We start from the raw sequence: 26,980 nt of genomic DNA, 5'->3' as shown, positions 1-26,980 counted from the left end.
TGGAAGAAAGGAGAAACAGGGGTGATATGATACAGGCGTTCAAATATTTGAAAAGTATTAATCCGCAAACGAACCTTTTCCGGAGGTGCAAAGGCAGTAGAACGAGAGGACATGAAATGAGATTGAAGGGGGGCAGACTCAAGAAAAATGTCAGGAAGTATTTTTTCATGGAGAGAGTAGTGGATGCTTGGAATGCCCTCCCGCGGGAGGTGGTGGAAATGAAAACGGTAACAGAATTCAAACACGCGTGGGATAAACATAAAGGAATCCTATTCAGAAGGAATGGATCCTAAGGAGCTTAGCCGAGATTGGGTGGCAGAGCCAGCCGGTGGTGGGAGGCGAGGATAGTGCTGGACAGACTTATACGTTCTGTGCCCTGAAGAAGACAGGTATAAATCAAAGTAGGGTATACACAAAAAGTAGCACATATGAGTTTGTCTTGTTGGGCAGACTGGATGGACCATGCAGGTCTTTTTCTGCCGTCATTTACTATGTATGTTACTATGTATGTAAGAACCCCTTAGGTGCTAACAGGTGCATAACACAGCAAAAAAAATGGATGTGCTAAAGCATCATACATTAGTTTTGGAATGTCCACGTGGTAACTGTGTGGTAAATATTTTTGGGAATTCTTTTTTTCAAGGGGGCATTCCTGCATTAACTAGGTAGTACTTCTACATTATCATGTGGTTAGCGCACAGATAACGTGGAGCCTTAACCATCCACAAAATAGCTGGTGCTAAGCTGCTCATTTAGGAGCCCTTTTAAGGATTGGCTCACGGCAACAGGCTTGCTGCACACCAATCCAGAACTACCACTGGGCTACCGCACGAGCTCGGCAGTAGATCCTACCTCCAGCGCGTGCCATTTCCAATGCTACAAAAATACTTTCTATTTTTGTAGCACCGGTGCTTACCTGGAAATAATCAGCGCTGCCTGGTTACTGCTGGATTACCACAGGAGCCCTTACCACCACCTCAATGGGTGGCAGAATGTGCTCACCCCCACCTTCAAAATGGCTACGCATGTGGTTCACTTACCACACAGCCATTCCCCCCCCCCAAAAAAATAGCCAAACATTTACCCACTGCGGTAAATGGGGGACCTCAGAAGGCGTCAAAAATGCACGTAGCTTAGTAAAAGGACCCCACAGTAATTTTTTTAAAATGGCAGCACACTAATGGCAACATTATCACATGGTTATTAAAGGAAAAATAGAAAATCAGGGGTTTTACAGCTGCAGTAAAAATGGCTTTAATGCATGGGAAGGACCCACATAAGGGCTACTGCAGCTTCGAAATAGGATCCCTAAGAAAGACGAAGAATTTTTTATGTTTTTGTTTAAGTTATTCCTTGAGTTTTTCTTCTAGGTAAAATGGACAAGTGTGAAATGAACAGCAGTGTAAATTGAAGTCTCCTACCTGTCACTGTAAGCAGCCGCAGCAGGGCCCCACATCCCAGCATCCAGCTAATGACCTCAGCTCTGATGGGTGGGAGAGCTGAAGATCTGATCTACTCCCCAGACTGTGAGGAAAATCAGCTTGCTTGCTGTTTGAGTCCCATTTACGACTGAATCAAGCCAAATGAAAGAAAAGCAGATTTCCAAAAGCGCTTCACCATGGACACAGAATAGGAGAAAGCCTTTTGAAAATGGAGCCTAGCGGATATTTTTTGGATGAAGCATACCTCCTATCAGCAGGAACGCAACTGCAATTACCATCCCTCGCTCTTTTTTTATTATTTTTAGGACTTCCAATGACTAAGGCCACAATTTCAGACTATTATTGCCCAGACACATTTTTTTTCTTGTCCACTTCACTTTTCTTGCAGAGAGTTTAGAGTCATTTGCAGAGAGTGACCAAATGGTCTCAAAAGCACATGCATTAGAGTATTTTTAAAAATATTATTATATTGCCATTAACAATATATAATGAAATCCGTTTTCTCCAGGTCCAATATGGCTGCTAGGAACTAAGGGACATGGATCCTGTATTAGGGGCGCCTTAAGGAATGGATCAGGCGTTTAGGAGACATTTTTTAGGTTGAGAGGGAACTGAAGTGAGAATGGAGGAGGAACAAGGGGAGGGCAGGAGAGAGTCTAGGAAGGATCAGGTGCTGGTTTTTTTTTTTTTTAAAGCTGGCAATCCTGGGCAGGAGTAACCGGGAATCAATTCTGCCTCATTTGGATCCCTCAGAGAGTTAAGAAATGAGGGGGAGGGAGGTTATTAGTTTGGTGTGTTTGGTCTATGATAGAATGGGACTTCAGTAAAAGTTTGCTTTTCTTTGATTTTATCTAATTTATAAAAGAAGAAATGGAATAGGAATTAGAGAATGACATGGGGACAAAGTAGCCCCCATCTCTACCCTGTCCCCCAATTGTCTTTTATCAAAAATGGTGGAACCAGTGCGGTTGAGTTTGCGGGTACAGGGAAGGCATTAGGTCAAAGCTTGCGGGACAGGGTGGGGATGGGGACAAACTTTGTCACAGTGCCATTCACTAATAGGAATTTCTTTGAGAATTTCCTATTTGTTTTAAACAAAAGCACATCCCTGCCATCCAAAGCTTCCCCCAAGAAATCCATAGTCTAGTAGCCTGGCTCGTGAGCATTTGGGGCTTCTTCCGATCATGACAAGGAATTACTAATACTTTTGAAACTATGCAAAGGCCAACATTTTGCATAACAAGAGGTCTGAAAAGGAAATATTCTCCCAGAAAAGGAAATAATCAGCTGGAAAACCTCAAATTTTCATTTTTCTTCTCTCTAAAGTGCCTTCTTTTCTATTCTTAGAATAGTAGATGAATAGAAGAAGATGTAATTGTGGGAAGAGTGCATTTTGTCTTTTCCTAGTGTTGCTGTGTAGTATAATTTTGCAAGGGTACCCACAGTATATTTCATACAAATGCAAAGCCTGAAGCATGGTAAAATGACTATTTTCATTCTCTCCCCTGACTTTCACTGTGTCTACATGAACAGCCCGTTCATTACAGGTTTTCCATCAGCTTCTGTGTCTTATGAGTCATCTCTGAAATGTAAGGAAGAAATTATTAAATTACAACTGATAAGCCATGAAAAAAAAAGACCTAGCATAGTGGGTGGAGATTTTTTTTTCCTTTCAATTCATTCTGAAGCCTTTCAGCTGCTGACGGCTCAGACAAGCAGCTCAGATTAAGAACGGAAATTATTCCTTACTCAGGCAGAACCAGCCCCACCCCTGTGGGAACAGAAATTCCAGGTAGACTCCTTGTTATCTGTAAACCTTGTTTGTATGGTCTTAAAAATCCCTTAGCAGAGAGGCGGAACAATGTCCCCTGGGCAAGGGTCACTTTCTTGGTTCCTAAGCATTTATGTACACTAATAAATGCTATTTCACTCATCAAGGTGTTATTAACAGATGGCACATCAACTGTTTGCTAAATTCATGTAACTGTCAATGATTTGAATCTTCTAGTATCTATAATCCAAATAGGATCTCATTTGCCACTTCAGAAATATACTACTACTACTACTACTTAACATTTCTAGAGCGCTACTAGGGTTACGCAGCGCTGTACAATTTAACAAAGAGAGACAGTCCCTGCTCAAAGAGCTTACAATCTAATAGACAAGTGAACGGTCGGTCCGATAGGGGCAGTCAAATTGGGGCAGTCTGGATTCACTGAACGGTAAGGGTTAGGTGCCGAACGCAGCATTGAAGAGGTGGGCTTTAAGCAAAGACTTGAAGATGGGCAGGGAGGGGGCTTGGCGTAAGGGTTCAGGAAGGTTGTTCCAAGCATAGGGTGAGGCGAGGCAGAATGAGCGGAGCCTGGAGTTGGCGGTGGTGGAGAAGGGTACTGAGAGGAGGGATTTATCCTGTGAACGGAGGTTACGGGCGGGAACGTAAGGGGAGATGAGGGTAGAGAGGTAGTGAGGGGCAGCAGACTGAGTGCATTTGTAGGTAAGAAGGAGAAGCTTGAATTGAATGCGGTATCTGATCGGAAGCCAGTGAAGTGACCTGAGGAGAGGGGTGATATGAGTATATCGGTTCTGGCGGAATATGAGACGTGCAGCAGAGTTCTGAACAGACTGAAGGGGGGATAGATGGCTAAGTGGGAGGCCGGTGAGGAGTAAGTTGCAGTAGTCCAGGCGAGAGGTAATGAGAGCGTGGACGAGAGTTCGGGTGGTGTGTTCAGAGAGGAAAGGGCGAATTTTGCTGATGTTAAAGAGGAAGAAGCGACAGGTCTTGGCTATCTGCTGGATATGCGCAGAGAAGGAAAGAGAGGAGTCAAAGATGACTCCGAGGTTGCGGGCAGATGAGACGGGGAGGATGAGGGTGTTATCAACTGAGATAGAAAGTGGAGGAAGAGGAGAAGTGGGTTTTGGTGGAAAGACGATAAGCTCGGTCTTGGACATGTTCAGTTTCAGGTGGCGGTTGGACATCCAGGCAGCAATGTCGGATAAGCAGGCCGATACCTTTGCCTGGGTCTCCGCGGTGATGTCTGGTGTGGAGAGATACAGTTGGGTGTCATCAGCATAGAGATGATACTGGAAACCATGAGATGAGATCAGGGAGCCCAGGGAAGAGGTGTAGATTGAGAAGAGAAGGGGTCCAAGGACCGATCCCTGGGGAACACCAACAGATAAGGGGATGGGGGTGGAGGAAGATCCATGAGAGTGAACTTTGAAGGTGCGGTGGGAGAGATAGGAGGAGAACCAGGAGAGGACAGAGCCCTGGAACCCAAATGAGGACAGTGTGGCAAGAAGTAAGTCATGATTGACAGTGTCAAAAGCGGCGGATAGATCCAGGAGGATGAGGATAGAGTAGTGGCCTCTGGATTTGGCAAGGAACAGGTCATTACAGACTTTAGAAAGTGCTGTTTCTGTCGAGTGAAGAGGGCGAAAACCGGATTGAAGCGGATCAAGGATGGCATGAGAGGAGAGAAAATCAAGGCAGCGGCTGTGGACTGCGCGCTCAAGTGTCTTGGAGAGGAAGGGTAGGAGGGAGATGGGGCGGTAGTTGGAGGGACAGGTAGGGTCTAGTGATGGTTTTTTGAGGAGTGGCGTGACTACAGCATGCTTGAAGGTGTCGGGGACAGTTGCAGTGGAGAGAGAGAGGTTGAGGATATGACAGATGGAGGGGGTGATAGTAGGAGAGATGGTGTTAAGTAAGTTGGTGGGGATGGGATCAGAGGAACAAGTGGTGCATTTTGAGGAGGAAAGAAGGCGGGCGGTTTCCTCCTCGGAGATATCAGGAAAGGAGGAGAAGGAGGTCTGGGTTGGTTGGTTGAGGGAGAGGGTTGAAAGGTGAAGAGGAGGAGGTGGCTTGGTAGTGAACTCAAGGTTGATCTTTTGCACCTTGTCGCGGAAGTAGTCAGCCAGTGATTGAGGAGAGAGTGACGGGGGGGTGGGAGCGGAGGGCACTTTGAGGAGGGAGTTAAGGGTGGCGAAGAGACGACGAGGGTTAGAGCTGAGAGAATTAGTCAATTGGGTGTAATAGTCCTGTTTGGCAAGGAATAGTGAGGACTGGAAGGAGGATAGCATGAATTTGTAGTGAAGGAAATCTGAATGGGTGCGAGATTTCCTCCAGAGGCGTTCAGCAGATCGGGCGCAGGAGCGAAGGTAACGGATGCAAGGGGTCAGCCAGGGCTGGGGATTAGTACGCCTTGTGGGACGGGAGGTGGATGGTGCAAGGGTGTCCAGAGCAGAGGAGAGAGTGGCATTGTAAGCGGAGACAGCCTCGTCAACAGACTCGGAGGACATGATGGAGGGGAGGAGATTAGAAATACTAGATGATAAGGTGGGAGGGTCAATAATCTGGAGATTCCTGGAAGTAGTGGTTAATGTTGGGCGGGGCTGAGGGGGAGGGTGAAGAAGTGTGAAGGTGATCAGGTGATGATCAGAGACAGGAAGAGCTGAGGTGTGGAAATTGGAGGGTGAGCCGGAAGAGGAGAGGACGAGGTCAAGGCAATGGCCATCACGGTGAGTAGGGGTGGTGGAACAAAGCTGGAGGTTGAAGGAGGATGTTAGAGTGAGGAACTGAGAAGCGTGAGAGTTGGACAGGTCATCAACGTGTATGTTGAAGTCTCCGAGAATGAGGGATGGAGATGAGGGTTCAAGAAAAACAGAAAGCCAGGCATCGAAGTCGGTGAGGAAGGAAGGGAGGGATTTATCAGGGGGGCGGTAAATGACTGCCACTCTGAGTGGCAACGGGTAGAATAGACGGATGGAGTGGACTTCAAAGGATGAGAAGCAGTGAGACTGTGGTAGGAGGAGGGGTTGGAAGCTACAGGAGGGCGAGAGTAGTAACCCGACGCCTCCTCCACGGCCAACTAGGCGGGGAGTATGGGAGAAGAGATAGCCTCCATGGCATAGAGCCGCAACTGAGGCAGAGTCGTCAGGGGAGAGCCAGGTTTCAGTTAGGGCAAGCAGGTGAAGGGAATGAGAGATGAAGAGATCGTGGGTGAAGGGAAGTTTGTTGCAGACCGAGTGGGCATTCCACAGTGCACATGAGAAGGGGAGGGAAGAGGGGGGGAGGAGGGGAATAGATATGAGATTGGAGACATCCCGGAAACGTTTGCATGGATAGGACGAAGACAGGTGTGGGGGACCTGGATTGGGATTGATGTCTCCTGCGGATACATGCTGACAATTCAGGGTTCAGAAGCCCATGGGAGTATTTCTGATAACACGAACTGCATGAAAGCTACCAAAAGGTGGCACAAGAGAGCAAACATTTCAGAAGATGAAGGCCTGGAGAGACCACTTGGGCAGCTTCTCCAGACGGCTCTAAACTCTCAGCAAGAAATTTGAAGTGGGCTAGAAAAAAATGATATAAAACAGTCTAAAATTGTGACTTTAGCCACTGGAGGTTCTAAAAATAATTTTTAAAAGAGCGAGAGACGATAATTGCACTTGCGTTCTTGCTGATAGGAGGCAGACTTCATCCAAAAAATATCATCTAGGCTCCATTTTCAAAAGGTTTTCTCTTATTTTGTGTCCACGGTGAAGCAGTTTTTGGAGTATAGATGGAAAATAGGTTTGAGAAGTATATTTTCAAGATATCCTTTAACCTGCTGGTCAGTTCTCAAATGTAAAGAGTATACCCCTTCACTGATATTCTCTATTTATCACTCATTGAATCAGCCATGAATACAATGGGATCTTACTGAGAAAAGAAAGTGGATAAATCATGACAATGGGTACTGCTTCCCATCTGTATTCACTCACTTGACATACAGCTGTGCAGGGAATGACATGAGCTAGGGACAATTTGTGACACAGATAGTCTTGAAAGTGTTTGTCATCAGAGAGGTAGGAGGAGAATCTCCAACTAGCCCTGTGAAGCCGTGCAGAACCAAGATCAATAGCCACCCAAATTATGGTATGATCAGAAACTTCTATGGGGCTGATTTCCGTATGCAAGATCCACAGAAACAAAATGGCATCTACAAGAATATAGTCCAGACAAGACCAAATATTATGAGCCCAAGAAAAATGAGTATAATCACAGATGTCTGGGTTATGCAGGGATCCACTAAATGCAAAGAATGGCAAAGATAAGACAGATCCTTACCTCCCCCAAGGGCCGGACATGCCTGTGGGGAAAATCGATCTTGATGGCTGTCCAAAACTTGATTGAAATCTCCCAGTAATATCCACGGGGGCAGTTGAGTGCTGAATGCCCAAACTATGTGCTGAAAAAGTGTGTAGTCATACACATTGGGGCCATACATATTGAGTTAAAACAACTCCTGTCCCATGATATTCAGATGGATCAAACCCCTACAAGCTTTTCAAGAATCATGACTCCTCCCCTGTGCAGAAGAGAAGAAACAATTGCCAACCCATTGCTGGCGTAACTTTTGGTGTTCATCATCAGACAATTTGGTTTCTTGAAGACAGGCCACAGAAACCTTGTGGTGCTTCAACACAAAGAGAATCTTGGTACATTTAATCAGGGGTGTAGTCCTAGAAACATTCCAAGATGCTATACGAGGCAGGGGTGGGTTAACCATTGTCCCACAGCCAGAAAGTGAAACATGGAGAACAAACAGGGACCAATCAGATTTCCAGGTGCCAAGCCCTCACCTAAAAGCACAAAAATAGATCAAGGAAAATACTCCACCAGTTGCAAAATAATTTGAAAGTGAAGAACTCTCTCACTACATAGCACCTAGCTAGCACTAAGAGCCCAAATGTCAGCAATATCCACTAAAACAGTATACACCCAGACCCCCTCCCATCCCCCCTCTACCCACTCCCCCTCCCCCATCTCCAAGAACCCCTTCTCCCCCTCCCCCCCACTCATCCAGTATATAACTTGGCCATCCCCACTTCCATAGAGAAGGTCAATAGATCATGTATTGGTGCAATGGTGAGCCTCTCTCCAGAATCACACCTAAGGGCAGTGGAGAACTCACTCCAAAAAGATGTATCAGTATCTGTAACAGAAAGCATATGTTAAGACAGTCTGTCATCATACCAATAGGGAGCCCTGGATAACAGGCCCACATCCAAATGGTACCCCTAACAAGAAAAACACAATTTATAAAGAAACAGTACAGTACAGTCAAACTGGCTCTGTTGTGTTAAGCCACTTGGCAACCCCTTCAGGAGTGTCATAAGAGCTCCAACCACCATCCTGGAAGATCTTCAAAATCACTGGGTAGAGACGCATAAATTGATAGTTCTTTTCCATGAGCTTGGAACAAGCTGACGAAAATGCCCAATGCATAGCAGAGAGCACCGTGGAGCAATGTCCCCCTAAGCGGAATGCATGAGCGATTGCTCATACATTGTAGGAGCGCTGCTCACAGATTTTACATGGTTGCTCACAAAAATGGGTTTTTTTGTGTTATATACAGAAATCCATTGCTAATACTGATGCTCAAAAATAGTTGTTTTTTTTAAAACTTGTTGCTCACATACCAGGCCACTCCTTAGAGGAAACATTGCCGAGGAGTAATCCTGGAAGATATGGACCGGAGACTCGTCGTATAAAGTCTGGTCCTTTCAAGCTTTGTAACTGCACAACAATGCAGCCTTCTGTGCATAGCCATGGAACGTTGCTATAACCACTCTGGGACGAAGGTCTCTGGGCCATTTCACACCCAGCCAATGGGCCCTCTCTAGACGCAAGAAAAGCCGAAGCCAACCAGCATTCTAACTTCTGCAGTAGTGATTTCTCTGGCACAGACTCCGGGATCTCAACAAATCAGAGGTTACCACAGTGCACCCAATGCTCCAAATCATCCAGTTTGTTGAGAGTCGACCAAGTCAGCAAGGCGAGAGAAGTCCAAGGTCTGAGCTTGTGCGCCGTCTTCCAAGTTGGACACCCTGCAGTCAAGTTCTCTGGTTCTTCGGGTTAATTTGGAGGTAAAGTTGGGATAATCCTGCAATCTGCTCAGAAAGCTGCATGAATCAAGGGTCAAACACCTACACCACCAAAGTGGTTGTCTCCAAAATCGTTGCTTCAGAGCAGAAGAGCTGCAGGACCTGAAAAGACACAACCATTTTATTGTCTGCAGGCCGACCACAATCTTCCGTTGTGCCTTAGATGTCATTGGGGCTGATTTTGTCAAAAATCCATCCATGCAAGTGATTGGGAGCAAATGGTCTGGTACTGTTCCAAAAATCAATGACGGTAGTGAGCCCATGAAACAAGATTGAGGAGGGGCCCCCGAAGCTCCTTACAGCATCATGTGATCCTGCTGGCCTGGTTTTAAATAAGCATACTTAGACATTCTCTTCCCCAACTACACATCCTTAATAATGAGAGCACATATGCAGACAATGCACATTGGACATGGCTGTTAGGTAATGCTTCCTGGAACGGCCATTAGGACACATTAACCCTAATGCTCCTTAGTGCATAAGTGTCTTGGATAGTAATTCAAATTCTAATTATACTACAATCTCACCTGCCTACTAGAAATGATACCAAACCCTGTGGGCTATAGCAGGTTTCCATTTCTCTAATGTTAGCATATGGTACAGATAATAATTTGGTTTAAAAATGAAGCCTGCATTTCAGCATTTTGCATTCCAATATGCTCACTGAGACTTTTCTTTTTAAATAGAAATCCTTAACAAGAAGATCTGATTTGCATTTTAACTCACTGCTATGATTTTTTTTTCTAGAAATATTTAATGAGAAGTCTGCAAAAAGAGATGAATTCACATTTCTGTTGCATCAGCCCCATCATTTTTTTTTCCTCAGGAAGCTGAAATTTAGGCAAAATTGGCTGCTACGTGTGACTTGGAGAAAAATGACAGTATTTTAACAAACATGATGTTCACAGGGCTACAATTACAATATTGCTTTAAACACAATGGAACATTGCTGGGTTTTGAGAAAAATAATGAAAATCACCCAATACGTTCATTTAAAGATGTTTCGCTGTTTGGGTGGAAATCATATATAATCAGTTCCCCTGGAGATCTCTCATACATTACAGAGAATGTATACATAATGTATCACCATTGCTTTAAGCATAAAGAAGCCAACACAATAGTGAGTCGGATATTGCATAGAATTCTAGAATAACCTTGTTTTAGTAAGTGAACACATGCAATATTTCAAGAATAAAAGTGTACCTTTGATCACTTTCACTCTTGGAGACTATGGAGAAATTCAATAACGGGGAGATTCCATTTAGGAGGCCCAAGGCAGTAACAGAGACGACAGAGGGGAGTGCTAAATGGAGCTCACTCTGAGGAAAGGGATGTTACCAGTGGTGTGTAGCAAGGTTCGATTCTTGGGCCGGTTCTTTTCAACACTTTTGTAAGTAATATTGCTGAAGGGCTGTCTGGTAAGGTTTGCCTCTTTGTGGAAGATGCCAAAATCTGTGATAGGGTAGAAATCCCTGATGGTGTGGAAAACATGAGGAAGGACCTAGCAAAGCTTGAAGAAAGGTCTGGAATTTGACAGTTAAGATATAATACTAAAAAATGCAGGGTCATACATTTGGGCAGCAAACACCTGAGGGGTTGGTACAGAAGACCTGTTGTGCATGAAAGAGGAGTGAGACTTGGGTGTGATCATATGTAATGACCTTAAGCTGGTCAAACAGGTAGAAAAGGAGATGGTGAAAGCTAGAAAGATGCTTCAGTGCCTAGGAAGAAGAATGGTCAACAGGAAAAAGGAGGTGATGCTCCCCCAGTATAAGACTCTGGTGAGACCTCATTTAGAATATTGTGTACAATTCAGCAGACTACACCTTCAAAAAGATATTGTATAATTATGGTACAGCAATAGGCCCCCACTGGACTTCCACCGGAAGGGTGGAAGGCCAGATCTTAGAGCTCAGGCTGTTAAAATACTAGCCAAATCTACAAACTTGCTGGAATAGCAAGACCTAATGTGAACACCTGGGAAAGGCCAAAAGAACTGGGCCTAAACAGTGGCGTACCAAGGGGGGGGGGCGGTGGGGGCGGTCCGCCCCGGGTGCACACCGCTGGGGGGGGGGGGGGTGCCGCGGCACGCGCCTGTCAGCTGAGTTCGCTGAGTTCGCTGACTTCGCTGCAGCAGCTCCCTCTGCTGCCCTGGAAGTCAGAACAGGTTACTTCCTGTTCCGGCCGGGACAGAAGGAGCTGCAGCGAAGTTAGCGAAGTCAGCGAACTCAGCTGACAGGCACGCGCCGCGGCCCCCCCCCCCCAGCGGCGTGCACCCGGGGGGGTGTCATTTTGCCGGGGGGGGGGGCACGCTGCACCCTGGGGGGGCGCATCGGTGATCCGCCTTGGGTGTCATGCCGGCTAGGATCGCCACTGGGCCTAAATGCTGTAATTTGAAAGAGTTAGGTCAAGAGACTGAGAATAAAATGGATGCTGAGTTACAAAATGGAGTAGTTTGTCCCACATGACTGAAAATGACAGTTAATAGAAAAAAAAGTTGTTTACCAAAAAGGAAACGCCAGGTGTTAAAAAGAGGAACTTAGAAATAGAAAAAAAGTGAAAAAGAAGAAGTTGTGGTTGGAAAACTTTCCATGACCAGGCTCCCATAGAAGATAATGTGTCTAATGCTTTTCTAATGAGGAAGAATTAGTATAAATATAGGGTCAGATTTGAGCAATTGGGAGAAGAAGCTGAGTTGCTGCCAGAAGTGCTGTCCCTCCGAACTGTTGTTTGATTGATGTCCCTGATTGCATTGCCTTGTATTGGTAAGCATAAATAAATATATATCTTTACCTTCTGTCTTCTCTCATTCTTATAGAAAATCTAAGACATTAGTGTAACCTTGCAACAAAGATGATTACTATAAAGAGTCTAGATACCTTTGCAGTGATAAGGAGTCAGATGGCCACAAACCCCAGCATTCCAAGGTATCCAGAGGGTAGTTGTCCATCTACCCTCGCCACAGCGAGGAGTTCATGGCCAGCTTACCATCCATAAAAACAATATAAACAGGATGGAGTCAGTCCAGAGGGTAGCTACTAAAATGGTCAGTGGTCTTTGTCATAAAGACTATGGGGACAGACTTAAAGATCTCAGTATGTATACTTTGGAAGAAAGGCAGGAGAGGGGAGATATGATAGAGGTGTTTAAATACCTCCATGGCACAAATGCACAGGAGGTGAGTCTCTTTCAATTGAAAAGAAGCTCTGGAACGAGAGGGCATAGGATGAAGGTAAAAGGAAACAGACTCAGAAGCAACCTGAGGAAATACTTCTTCATGGAAAGGGTGGTAAATTTGTAGAAGCCCCCCCCCCCCCCCCCCTGTGGAGGATGCAGAGACAAAAACTGTATTTGAATTCAAGAAAGCTTGGGACAAATACATAGGATCTCTAAGGGACAGGAAGGGATGGGCAGACTGGAAAGGCCATGTGGTCTTTATCTGCCTTCACTTTTTTTATGTTTCTATGGCTAACTGTAACCAGAGAGTACTGAGTATCAGTACTTTCCATCTACATTATAACTGTTCCATGGGAATGTCTCCTACCTCAGTGCATTTTGCTATGTAGTGGCGTTCCTGGGGCGGCTGACTCCCGGGGCACCCCCCCCCCCCCCAGCGAAGCAACACCTTCTCCCCTCCCCCCCAGGTGCATTTTTACCTGCTGGGGGGGGGGGGGGTGCCGCGCGCCTGTCGGCGTCGCTCGTTCCATGCTCCCTCTGCCCCAGAACAGGAAGTAACCTGTTCCGGGGCAGAGGGAGCACGAAACGAGCGGCGCCGACAGGCACGTGGCACCCCCCCCCCAGCGGCGTGCACCCGGGGCGGACCGCACCCACTACCCCCACCTAGGAATGCCACTGTTGCTATGGTAAATTTTGCATGGGCAACAGTTTGCCTTAACAAAAATTATTATTCGGGGGGGGGGGGGGGGGTGATTTCAACTTCACAGATTTGTAGAGCTAATTCCTTTTTTTTGAATATTGAGTCCAATTAGTTGAGATGCTAAGGACCATTAGTGTTACTGAATATTGCAGACTGAGCGTGGACTTGGACATTGAGCGTGGTAACATTCTCCCTCACTCTGAGAAGGAGGTGTCCAGCTCCTGTTATAACAGCTGCTGTAGTTAGTAACTTCCCATGATTCTTGTTGTTGTCCTGTGCAGCCCCCTACTATATGCAATAGAAAAAAGTGGGGCTATTTGTTGTTATATTAGATTGTGCGGGTCTTTTACTAAAGCTTAGCTCGAGTTATCTGCAGCAGGACCCATAGGAATAAAATGGGCCCTGCTGCAGATAACTCAAGCTAAGCTTCAGTAAAAGACCCCCTGTATGTTACTGAAGTTTTTTCATTGTTTTTGCTACATTTGATTTATTGTATCATTTAAAGAGGAAGTTATCAATGTGGGTTATTGTTAAACTAGGTTATTTTACCACGTTGGGTAATTTTACCACAGTTTGGGTTACCTTAGCACAGGCTATCATTGAATAAGGGGGGGGGGGGGGGGGGGTTATCAACATGGGCTACCATTACAAAGGATTATCTTACTACAAGTCATGCTATCACAGAGTCCCATTGGTAAAATAACCCACATTGATAACTCCCCCCTCAGTGATTTCACAATTACCCAAAGGCTGTTTGGATAGGCAATCCATAAATTGTAGCAAACCTATAAATAAAATAATGATTTCCATCTTTCTTTATTATTATGTTGGAGATTTGAACTTTGCTCTAAACTGCAGCACTAATGAAAGAAACTGGGTGGAGAAGAAGAGAATTTAATGATTTTGACATACAATAAAGTGTGACAAATGTCAATGGCAAGGTTGCATGGATAGATCATGATAAGAAATTCTTGCCCAGTCAGTATGTAGACAAATCTACTGCAGCTTCAAAGCACTGAGAATGTTGGCTGAGCCTCTGCAAACCCATCAGAGAAGCTAAGTTAGTGCCTTGTCCACGCTGAATGCTCCCAATAGTTAGTGAACTCTTCATGAATATAGCTGGATACTCTTGTACTTCAGGCTATTTTTCTTGCTGCTTTTTTTTTCTTTATCCTCTCTTTACTGTAATCTTGGATCATTACTTGTGGACTTGAGTGATATTTCTTTATATTGAGATTACTGATGTATTATTTTATGTTTTTTTTAATTGTCTTGATATTATCACTTTGCAATACAAGTGTTTGCTTGGTTGATATCTAGAAATGTCATAAATTAATTAAAAAATACCATATGTTAAACCGGTAAGTAAACAGCAACTAATAAGATGGGAATATGAAATATGAAGAAAAGTCCAGAACTAGTGGGATGCTTCCTCTGGGTAGGAGATAATTAAATTCTTAAGCTGCAAGAAAAGCCAATATTTGAAAATGTCAGACAATATGGGGAAGTAATATTATTACAAGCTTTGAGGTTAAACACGGGAGGAGAAGAATACCGGGACTGGAATAAATAGGGGATTTTGCGCTCTCACCTTTGGATAGAATGACATTCTCTAGTAATAGGGCTCTTCTGTGTTCCTCAGTCTTACTGCCTGAAAAAGAAACAAGTTACTTATTGAGAAGCACCTTCTATCACTGGTCCTGAATTGTGGAATCCACTTCTATTGTATTTGTGATGGGAACTAGAGTCACTGAGCGCAATAGTCAGCCACTGGCGTTAAATCCGGATATTCAATGCCAGGCCATTTCCAGCAACCAGCATTGAATACCTGGTATTTTTTTGGCCACTACACTTATCCAGTTAAACCAACAGTCAATGGCAAACAAACCTTTTCTGGAGACGAGAAGGTGGTAGAACTAGAAGACATGAATTGAGGTTGAAGGGGGGCATGCTCAGGAGTAATTTCAGGAAGTATTTTTTAACAGAGAGGGTGGTGGATACATGGAATGCCCTCCTGCGGGAAGCGGTGGAGATGAAAACGGTAATGAAATTCAAACATGCGTGGGATAAACAAAGGAATCTTATTAGAAGGAATGGATCCACAGAAGCTTAGCAGAGATTGGGTAGCAACACTGGTAATTGGGAAGCAAAACCAGTGCTGGACAGACTTCTACGGTCTGTGCCCTGATCGTGACTGAATAGATATGGATGGGTTGGAGTGTAAATTTTAAGGGGCTTCGACATTAGCTTTAGAACTTTTAGTACAAGAATGGTGCTGGGCAGACTTCTACGGTCTGTGCCCTGAGAATGGCAAGGACAAATCAAACTTGGGTATACATATAAAGTATCACATACCATGTATAATGAGTTTATCTTGTTGGGCAGACTGGATGGACCATACAGGTCTTTATCTGCCGTCATTTACTACGTTACTATGACCAGTTAAGTTATAGTGGTTAGCGATGGGACTGCTATATCTGCTGTCTGATTTAACCAGTGATCTTGTCCGGTCTAGCGCTGAATATCCATGCCTAACTGGATAAGTTATACAATATAGCTGCTTTAGCGGTAGGTGCTAACTGCATATTTCATGGGAGACAACCAGTTATTTCCTATTAAATATTCGCAGTTAGCAGCAAAAATGCTATTTAACCGGTCAGCGGCCAATTCTGACTGGTTAAATAGCGCTGAATATCGGGAGGGAGCCTCTCTTAGAAGGGGTCTTAAAACATACCATATATACTCAAATGTAAACCCATCCGAATATAAACCGAGGTAACCTTTTTCCCCTCCAAAAAGGGGGTAAAAAGGTTGACGACATAAACCAAGATTAGAAATTTGCGTGATCACGGTGAGCCTTCCCAACTCTTTACTGCCTCCTACAGCTACCCTGATCTTATTGTCTGCTGTCTTCTATTGTGGTTCACTTCACTGGTCTGATCTAATAAGGGTGGATAGACAGAACAGTGCTTTCTTCCTTTCTATATTTCATTTGCACAATCTCTCTATATAATAATTGGTCAATCTGCGTCCCTGGATGGCTGGCTGGGTTCATAACTGTATGCAAATGAGCTACGTAATTGGCTCGCCTCCAGCCTTCCCTTCCCTCTCAGTGTCCCGCCCTCACGGAAAGAGGAAATTATGTCAGAGGAGGGCAGGACACTGAGAGGGAAGGAAATGGAAGGCTGGAGGTGAGCCGAGCCTGCTGCCGCTGCAACTTGAGGTAAAATAAAAATTTGGAAGGCAGGGCAGAAGGAAAGAAAGGAGGGCTGTCGTGGGAGAAGAGCGTGGGCAGGTGAGGGCTGGGGTTGAACTGGAACTCGGGTGCTTACAAGGGGGGCAGGTGGGGGCTGGGGCGAGTCACTGGACATGGATGGGATGGGAGGGAAGGGCACAGGAGAATCGCTGGACATGGATGCGATGGGAGGGGAGGGCAAGGGAGAATTGCTGGACATGGAGGGGAAGGGAGGGGAGCAGAGAGAGGAGAAATCGCTGGACATGGATGGGAGGAGAAAGCAGGGGATAATCGCTGGACATGGATTGGTAGGGGTGGGGAGAGAGATTGCTGGACATGGAGGGGAGGACATGGGAGAGAAGTGAATTGCTGGATATGGATGGAGGAGAAGGCAGGGAAGACAGAAGAGTTGCTGGACATGGATGGATGGAGGGGAGGGCAGGGGAGCAAAGAGGAAACAATAGAAAAAGAAACGTTGATTTGGAAATGGAGAAAATTTAAAACAATGGCGATTAAACGATAGTCTTGCTAAGACCCGTTTCATTTTTCGTGAAATGGGCTTTTTTGCTTGTATATCATGATTTTGATAGGAAAAGCTGAAGGGATTGACAAAAAAAAAGGGAACTTGAGGCTTAGTTCACAAAAGGGTTCTTCTACTATGATGCACTGAAAAATGGGCTGCGTAGTGTAGGCGCATGTTTTGGTTGCGCGCAGATCCATTTTTCAGCGCACCTGTAAAAAAAGGCCTTTTTCATTTTGCCAAAAATGGACGTGCGGCAAAATCAAAATTGGCGTGCATCCATTTTGTGTCTGAGACCGTACCGCCACCCATTCACTTAGCGGTAAGGTCTCAGGCATTTACTGGGAGGTAATGGTCACCGCGTGTAAAATGCTGATTACTGCCTGGTTTTTGCCGTGCGCTGAAAAATAACATATATTTTCCGACGCGTGTAGTGGATTCACGTAAAAAATGAAATTACTGCCTGGGCCACACGGTAGCTGGGCGGTAACTTGGAACTGACACACATTGGGCACACGTAGGCATCTACACGGCTTAGTAGGGCCCCAAAGGCTGTACAGCCATAGATGATGTCTTCAGGCAAAAGCTATTGACAGGTGTTTAGATTATTACAAAGCTTTGTAGATAGACAATAGGTGGAGGGAGGGGGAAGTATTGGGTATTTCTCATTGTCTTGGAAGAGGAGTAATATCTTTTAGTCACACTCTATAGCTAGTAGCTGAGATATATTTTAATTGCATAGCAAATGAACAAGAATAATTATGCTAACTACAGGGGCCACTTTCCCTGCTGTCATGCACTAATGTTGCCGTGCTCCATACTGAGTCTGCTAAAATATGTAGCACACAGCTGAATAACTACTGCACAGGCTTTTCCTATGAATTAAATCCTTTTTGTTACTCTGAATCCAAAAACATAACACAAGTCTAGGTAAACTTAGGCAATAGCATCTGATAAATGTTTTGACTAAGAACTAATAATATGCAGGGGCGTAGCCAGACAGTCAATTTTGGGTGAGCTTGAGTCCAAGGTGGGTGGGCACGGAATTCATGCTCTCCCATCTGCTCTGATTTGCTCCGCTCTCTGCTCTTTGTCCTTCCCTCCACCTGCAAGCCCAAAATATTAAATACCTGAGCAAGAAGGGATCTAAAAAAAAACCCCGCCAGCTGAAGATTTCCTCCTGCTCAGGCAGTCAGCGCTTTTCCTAACAGCAGCCAGCAGCACTTTCCTTGAGCTGATGCCACGGCCAGCAGGCTGTGCATGCATGAAAACTAAGCACGTGCAGAGGGGCTGATGTTGGTGTCAGCTCCAGGCAAGTTCTGCCAGTTGTGGTTTGAAAGAGCACCGGCTGCTTGAAGAGGAGGAAATCTTCAGTTGGTGGGGTTTGTGCTTCTCTGCCAGCCATAGGAAGAGTGCCAAAATTTTGGGTGGACCTGAGTTCAAATAGGGTGGGCCCTGGCCCACCCACGGCTACGCCACTGATAATATGGTCACATGTAGGAAACCTTTTTCGCTATGGGAAGAACATTGTCACGGTATGATACAGTTATGTCTGTGTGTGTAATATGTGAATTGTGACTCTGAGCCTGAGTGAAACCAGTTCATAATTTAAAAGCAGGCTTATTACACTCCATTTATCCATCTATTAAGCTGCAGAAATTGTGTCCTGCCCAGCAAGGGGCTATTTGGAATTTTGAGGGAAATGGAAGGAAAAGTGTTGATCTGGTTCTAGCTGGGTTGGGGAACACCCCAAAGGAGATGAACTTCTTATTGTAGCTACTCCACCCCTCCCCCACCCCCGACCGTCATTGCTCTTACTGTTCTTTTGCTGGCTGAAGCTGACACCAATGCTGTGTACTGGGCCAGTGCGGGGCCTTGAGCATCAGCGCATGTTCAAGGCCTGCCAGCTCCCGCCCTCTCTGAGATTCTCGGGGAGAGATTCTGGCGGGAGCCGGCAGGCCTTGAACATGTGCTGATGCTCAAAGCCCTGAACTGGCCCAGGACACAGCATTGGTGTCAGCTTCAGTCAAAAAACGAATGGTAAGAGTAAAGCCCATTAGGGAGAGGGGTGGAGGACAGTAGCACCGGTCATCGGATGGGGAGACTTGGGATAGAAGCGTTGGTTATTGGGGGAGGATAACCTTTGGCGAGGGAGGGAGGGAGGAAGGAAGGAAGAACCAGAGACTTGAATATAAACTGAGATCCCAATTTTATATCTCAGTTTATATTCGCGCATATACAGTTATCTTTCATTTTTAAACTGTTGATGGCATAATTTTAAATGGATTATGTAATTTTTAGTTAAAAATTAACATTTATTTAATTTATTTTTCTTTGAATGATGATTTTGTATGATTTTAAATTAGTTATGTATGTACTGGGGAGAATAATTCTATTATTCTATTACTCCTGTTACTCTATTTTATCTATCTATATGCTCCATCTTTGCTTACATCCTATGCTGTCTATTAAAATGTTTTATTGCATATTGTGTTGACATTGTAATGTAGCATACCATGCCATACTTTGTATTGTTGTTTGAATATTCTCACAGCTATAATTGTCTACTATTTACGTTTGGCTTATTCTCGCTGTGCACCGCCTTGAGTGAATTCCTTCAAAAACACGGTAAATAAATTCTAATAAATAAATATAAAGGGACACCTAAATTTAGGCGTCTATGACACACCTATTTCAAGCCTATTCTAGGTATGAACACTTACACGAGACATAGAGCTAATGGCAATGATCATGCCTAGATCGGGAAAGTATAATACTCCACAATATGCATTCATACAGGCCCACCCAACAGTAGCACACTTTTAGTGGTAGCTGGTGGGAATCCAAGCTCCACCAGCTGAAGACTTCCCCCTGATGGTAACGAAAACACTACTCTCCATGATACCGGAATCTGCACATGCTCAGTTTTCAACGCATGCCTGCTGCAGACTGCCAAAGTGGAAAGAAGTGTTTTTCTGCCAGCTGAGATATTTTTATTGTGGTGGTGGTGGGTGGGGGAGAACACTTGGTGCCCACCCACTTTTTGCCTAGGCCCACCCAAAATCTCTTGTCTGGCTACGCCCCTGCAGTGCACCCTGACCATTCTCCACGCAAATGTGAGCAACCACCCGTACGCTATAGGTTATAGCATATATGCTCACGTTTACTAAATCCATCCCCACCCCCTCCCGGAGTGGAGGAGTGGCCTAGTGGTTAAAGCACCAGTCTTGACATCCAGAGATACCCAGTCCAAGTTCACTGTTGCTCCTTGTGATCTTGGGCAAGTCACTCAACCGTCCATTGCCTCAGGTACAAACTTAGATTGTGAGCCCTCAGGGACAGGGAAATACCCAGGTGTACCTGAATGTAATTTACCTTCAGCTGCTACTAAAAAGGTGTGAGCAAAATCTAAGGGGCCCTTTTACAAAGGCGCGTAAGAGCCTACGCGCATTAAGCACTCGCCAAATCAGCCATTACCACCCAGTTACCACATGCCCCAGGCAGTAATTCTGAATCTGGTGTACACTGAAAACACATGGTAGAAAATATTTTCTATTTTCTACTGCATGGTACTTACCCAGCGGTAAATGGCAGTGGGCACGTGCTGCATGCCTATCGCCTGGGTAGCACGTGAGACCTTACCGCTATGTCAATGGGTGACGGTTAAGGTCTCAGGCTGAAAATGGATGCGTGCTGGTTTTTATTTTGCCACACGTCCATTTTCTGGCCCTTTTCTAGGTCGTAGTAAAAAGTGGCCCAGCAAGAACCCAAAAGACATGCTCGCACCACCATAGGCCACTTTTGCCGCGGCTTAGTAAAAGGACCCCTAAATAAATAAATTGTGTGATTCCTGGAGTATCTTACAAAATATTCTGCACATTAATTAATAAATTCTGTACCAACTATGGTTCAGTTAGCTACTGGATCATCCCTTCCCATTTGTAAACCAATTGCAACTACATGAGATCAGATATTCTTCAGGCATGATCATTTCTGAGAAACACAAACTATACTTCATCTGACACACTGAATTTTAACATATATTATTAGCTGTGTGTGATTGTGACTACAGTTAAAATTAAAGGCCAGCTTTCTGAAATGCCAATTATATATTTTCACTGATGCTTAAATAGTTTCTCTGTTTGAAAGGACTGAGGCAGGATTGTGTTAATCTGGATTTACCAGCTAGCAACACTTTCAAAAGGCAACTATGGGTTGGGAGGTGAATAATTAATTGCAGTAGCCCAGTAGAATGGAATGCAGAGCAGAAATATTTAGCCTAGATATCTGGAAGTGAAAAGATCAGCAGAAATGGAAACCTGTAGCTCTTTGTTAAAGGGTAGAAATAAAATACTAGCATTTGCTTAATGTTCTGTGTGTTAAAATTACACAAGGGGGGGGGGGGGGGGGGGAGTTTGCATGCTATCCAAAATTAGGCAGCAGGTCTGGAATTAGAGATTTATTTGGGTGTCAGAGGAGAAGATAGGTTAGTAGGTGTTGTCAGGATTTCTGCTCGCTAGTTGTCTGTCCGTCCCCTTGGGGATCCGTCTCTAGGAAGAGATGACACAGCTTCTGTCACACCAGCCAGGGAGTTATTCTCCTTGGTGATAAGGAGAAGCTGATTTTCCCACAGGAGGGAATAGAGTCAAAGGCAGACTTCTGAAAGGGGTTGAGCTGTGAGAAGGGCAAGAACTCTAGATTTGCCTTTAAAAAGCTGCAACTGCAAGTTGTGAAAAAATCCAATGCTAAGCTGAATCTAATAGTGATTAGATTTAGTTGTACAGAGAGCTTTGTATCCACTGCTACCCTAACCAAGATAATGTTCAAGCACCTTTCTGTCCTTCTTTGCAATTCTCTTTAACTAGTCCCTTATTTTCTTATTCCTATCTATATGTTCCATCTTTGTTTACACCCTATGCTGTCTATTAAAATGTTTTACTGTGTCTTGTGTTGGTATTGCAATGTAGCATACTATGCCATACAGGAGCCGCCCAACCACTAGGCCACCCGAGGTGGGGGCCTCAGGCTGTACTCTTTGGGGAGCGACATCTCCCTCTTCCTTCCTCCTGTTTGTGGCATGCCTGTTTGTGGCATTTATCTGTTTCGTCATGTTCCAAAAGCCAGCGGCAGCAGCAATTCCCATACGCTGCCCTGCCGCCGGCACCCGCCTCTTCCCTTTACTATGGCCCCCTCTCTGATGTCACTTCCTGTTTTTCAGAGGCAGCCACGGTAAAGGGAAGAGGGGGTGTCAGCGGCAGGGCAACATATGGGAATTGCTAACACTACCGGCTTTTGGAATGTGAGGAAACAAGGTAAATGCCGCAAAAGGGGTGGAGGAAGAAAGAGAGTAGCATCTCAGCCTGGGGGGGGGGGGGGCAGACTCTTAGCTCCACCTCAAGCGGCATCTTGCCTTGGGCCACCCCTGATGCCATACTTTCTATTGCTGTTTGAATGTTTTTACTGCTGTAATTGTCTATTGCTTATGTTCGACTTATTCTTACTGTACGCCGCCTTGAGTGAATTCCTTCGAAAAGGTGGTAAATAAATCCTAATAAACAAATAAATATTTTGTTATCTGTTTTGTCCCACATGGATTATTGCAACATTGTGTTGCTGAGCTTCCCAGATAGGCAACTACCATAGAATTCAAATGATGCAAAATATAGCAGCAAAGCTGATGTTAAGGGAAAAGCCTTAGATCTTGCTGGTTGCCAGTTAAGGCAATTTAAGCTGTTAACTCTTATTTTTTAAGATGGATTAGGTCAGTTAATAACAGAAGATAGATTCAAATCCATTCAGGAAATACTCCAAAGCTATAATCTCTCTTGAAGATCCTACATCCAGGGTCTTTATATGCTCCACAGTTGCTCACCCTGACCTTTCTGATGATGGTTGAGAACTTGAAAACGTATTACCCTAGGATCTTTAGGATATTCTGCCTCTAGATTTTATCACTTTTATTAATAGGCTACTATCCACAAACGTACAGGTACAGAACAGATATGGTCAACTGATACTGCTGAATACAATTCAACAAAATACTGGGGGAAATTTTGGGGCCCATTAATTTGACCATCTTTATCGGCCTCCATCACCCAAACTATGGGCCACTTTTACAAAGCGGCGGAAAGCAGAACACGGGCTTAACACTTGCTAAAAAGGAAGTACTGCCTGGCTACTGCAGCAGCCTAACATTAGATCCCACCCCCAGCGAGCGTCATATCCAGCCCTACAAAAATATTTTTAGTTTCGTAGCACTGGTGTGTACCTAGCGGTTAGCGTGGGAGCCCTTACTGTCTCGAATGTTATTAAATAAAGCTGTGGATTACTGCTATATCATCACCTTCGCTGTGCTTTGCAAGCTTTATATAAACCCATCATAAGAATGAGTGATACACAACATTGTTGACTATTTGTTCTATATTTCCTGTAATAATTCTATTTGTGAATACAACTACACTGGAATTGAAAAATAATTAAATCATATTTATTGATGTGCATTTAATATCCATACTGGAAAAGTGATACAAGCTCCCCCATCATTTTCTAAACATCCTGGTTTTCTAGGGGTCAGAGAGGCATTCCAAGGACTAATAGCAAGGACAACTAATTTCTTTTTTTAGATTTCCATCCCCTACCCTGAATCTGTCAGTAAAGAGTGATTTATCGAAACCAGACTCAGTACAATCTTGCACCTGGACAATTTAGCATTCTCTTGAAACGGTGCACCATACTGTTTGGATTAAATTCCCTTCCCCCAAAGAGAGAATAATAAAAAAAAATCTGAAAAGTTTCTAAGAAAAAAAGTGAATCAGACAGCAAAATCACTTTCCATTTTAAGTTCTGTTGATACACTGATAGAATCCTGCAGCGATTTGATTTGTATGATTAAAATCTTAACACATACAATAATACTGCTGTCACCCAGCTCTCCACTCCCAATAATAAAATGGAAGATATTAAAGAGGGCTGACGGAAATATCTCATTTAGATATTTCTAGGCCCAGATAAGAAAAATAAAAGAAAGATGCTCCCATTTACTAAAGTCCATTAAGGTTTTGCACTTAAAGCAGAGGAACAGCCAAAGTTAAGGTTACAGTTAAGTACAAAACCTCTTCAGTAACTTTTGGGATTTTTCCGAGCATTTAAAGAGAGCCATTCTATAATACCATGCGGTGAAAGACTTTTCTAGAATGCATTTTCTAGAATGGTAGAGAACACAGACCTGGTGCAGCTGTGGTCACAAGTGCAGGAAAGACACACGTAATGTACTGTATTGAGAGAGACATGGGGAAAGCCATTGCTTGTCCCTGAGATCAACGGTAGTGTTCTGCTTTTGTACTCCGCGCTTTCCCACTCATGGCAGGCTCAATGTGGCTTACATGGGGCAATGGAGGGTTAAGTGACTTGCCCAGAGTCACAAGGAGCTGCCTGTGCCTGAAGTGGGAATCGAACTCCGTTCCTCAGGACCAAAGTCCACCACCCTAACCACTAGGCCACTCCTCCACTCCTCACTTTTGCTACTCTTTGGGATTCCGGAATCTTGTTTCTCTGTGGGTTTCTGGAATCTTGCTACTCTTTGGGATTACAGAATCTTCTGGGATTCTGGATGGAATCTTGCTTTTCTTTGGAATTCTGACATCTTGTTATTCTTTGGGATTCTGTCAGATACATGTGATCTGAATTGGCCATTGCTGAAAGAAGGATACTGGGTAAGATGGACACCTTTACAAAATAGCGCTTGTGTATTGCTGCCCTTTACATGAATAAATGTGCACAAACTTGTGAAAGTGACAGTATTCTGTATACTTATATACTCGAGTGGTGCATAAATGTGAAAGCCCCCTTAAAGAATCAGGAAAAAGTGCATATTGAATCAGGGGAAAAGTGCACTAACCCCCAGGTTCTATAAAGGTCACCCAAATTTGTGCATGGATCCCAGCTCTGCACGCAAATTAATTAATGAGCCATTAACAATGAATTATTGATGTTAATTGGCACTAATTAATGCTTACGCAGATTATGGACTTTTTCTCCAGGAACTTGTCCAAACCTTTTTTAAACACTGATACTCTAATTGTTTTTGCCACATCCTGTGGTGGTGAGTTTCAGTGCTTGGAGACAGACATTTTTTTCAGTATACAAATGGCGGAGTTATACATTGATCACCAAGTAATCAATGCATAATACCCTTTGAACAGAGACCTATTTTCATGTTTTAATACCTCATTTTCTTACCATCTGAATATTTTATGCTTCTGGTTTTATGTCTCCATTTGACAGTAAAGCAAAGTGATGTGTCTCCTCAAGACTCTAATAACTGCCTTGCAAGATTTCAGTTGTACATTAGAAGCAACAAACTTCAACTTTACTTCTTCAATTTCACTACAAAGGCTCAAGGTTATCTTCTGCCATTTCTCTTCTGTTAAGTCGCTTTTATAATCAATCTCTCCTTCCTGAATAGAAAAAGATAATGATATAAAGTCCTTTTTATCCCTGTAGCTGGAAGATTTCCAATATCTTCTGGATTCAGATTAGCATGCCCTGGGGAAAATTCCAAAGGCCAACAGTTACACTTTCCAGGCTCTGGAGGTTTCCAGCTGCAACTCAGCAGGGGAATAGTGACTACATACCCCCCCCCCCCCCCCCCCCCCACATGAAAGCATGTTCAGGCTGCTCAAACCTGGGGAGCTCACTGCCAGCATCCTCTCATCAGTTACTAAAGGCTGAATAATAAAAGCATTCCTGCTGTTCATTTGGCTATGTAAAAACAGTTTTCTTATTGTTCTCATTAAACTACAGAGGACTAAGATATTCCAAAAAAGGATATTAGTTCCTGATTTCAAAGGAGCATTGAGGCTACAGCCAAGAAATTCTTCCAAAAAAACATACAAATTCATAGCACCAGCTCAAGACCCTACAGATAATCGCCTTTAGTAATCTATCCTGCTTATAATCGAAATAGAAAAACGCCTATATTGTGACCCAAATCGGGAGATAGACGTTTATCTCACAAAAACGAATAAAGCGGTATAATCGAAAGCCGAATTTGGACATTTTCAACTGCACTCCATCGCGGTTGCGGACAAAGTTGATGGGGGCGTGTCGAAGGCGTGGTGAAGGCGGAACTGGGGCGTGGTTATCGGCCGATCAGAGATGGGCGCCTTTCGCCGATAATGGAAAAAATATGCGTTTTAGCGAGAATTTAGGGCACTTTTCCTGGACCCAGTTTTTCCACGAATAAGGCCCCAAAAAGTGCCCTAAATGACCAGATGACCACTGGAGGGAATCGGGGATGACCTCCTCTGACTCCCCCAGTGGTCACAAACCCCCTCCCACCTCAAAATATGCCGTTTCACAACTTTTTATTTTCACCCTCAAATGTCATACCCACCTCCCTGGCAGCAGTATGCAGGTCACTGGAGCAGTTATTAGGGGGTGCAGTGGACTTCAGGCAGGTGGACCCAGGCCCATCCCCCCCCCCACCTGTTACACTTGTGCTGGTAAATGGGAGCCCTCCAAACCGCCCCCCAAACCCACTGTACCCACATGTAGGTGCCCCCTTCACCCCTTAGGGCTATAGTAATGGTGTAGACTTGTGGGCAGTGGATTTTGAGGGGGATTTGGGGGGCTCAACACCCAAGGGAAGGGTGCTATGCACCTGGGAGCTGTTTTACCTTGTTGTTTTTTTTTTTTTTGTAAAAGTGCCCCTAGGGTGCCCGGTTGGTGTCCTGGCATGTGAGGGGGACCAGTGCACTACGAATCCTGGCCCCTCCCACGAATAAATGTCTTGGAGTTATTCATTTTTGAACTGGGCACTTTCGGTTTCCATTATCGCTGAAAAACAAAAACGCCCAGCTCAAAAAAAGATAAACGTCCATGTTTTTCGAAAATACGTTTCGGTCCGCCCCTTCACGGACCCGTTCTCGGAGATAAACGCCCATGGAGATAGACGTTTCCATTCGATTATGCCCCTT

At 44.5% G+C, this 26,980-nt stretch overlaps 1 protein-coding gene across 2 annotated transcripts in view; it reads right to left on the bottom strand.

Annotated features, from left to right (window-relative positions):
• KCTD16 (potassium channel tetramerization domain containing 16) overlaps positions 1-26,980 on the bottom strand; it is a 152,122-nt gene that overhangs the window by 99,665 nt on the left and 25,477 nt on the right. The window contains exon 2 of one of the 2 annotated variants that reach the window (XM_030212841.1): positions 9,065-9,070. The exons of the other annotated variant lie outside the window; for it this stretch is intronic. Within the exon in view, the coding sequence (XP_030068701.1) occupies positions 9,065-9,070 (6 nt within the window). The remainder of the gene's footprint in view (positions 1-9,064; positions 9,071-26,980) is intronic. 2 annotated transcript variants of the gene reach the window in all.

The sequence above is a fragment of the Microcaecilia unicolor genome, chromosome 8 (genome assembly GCF_901765095.1).
Source record: "Microcaecilia unicolor chromosome 8, aMicUni1.1, whole genome shotgun sequence".
NCBI lineage: Eukaryota > Metazoa > Chordata > Amphibia > Gymnophiona > Siphonopidae > Microcaecilia > Microcaecilia unicolor.
This window is presented reverse-complemented; position numbering and strand designations above follow the sequence as displayed.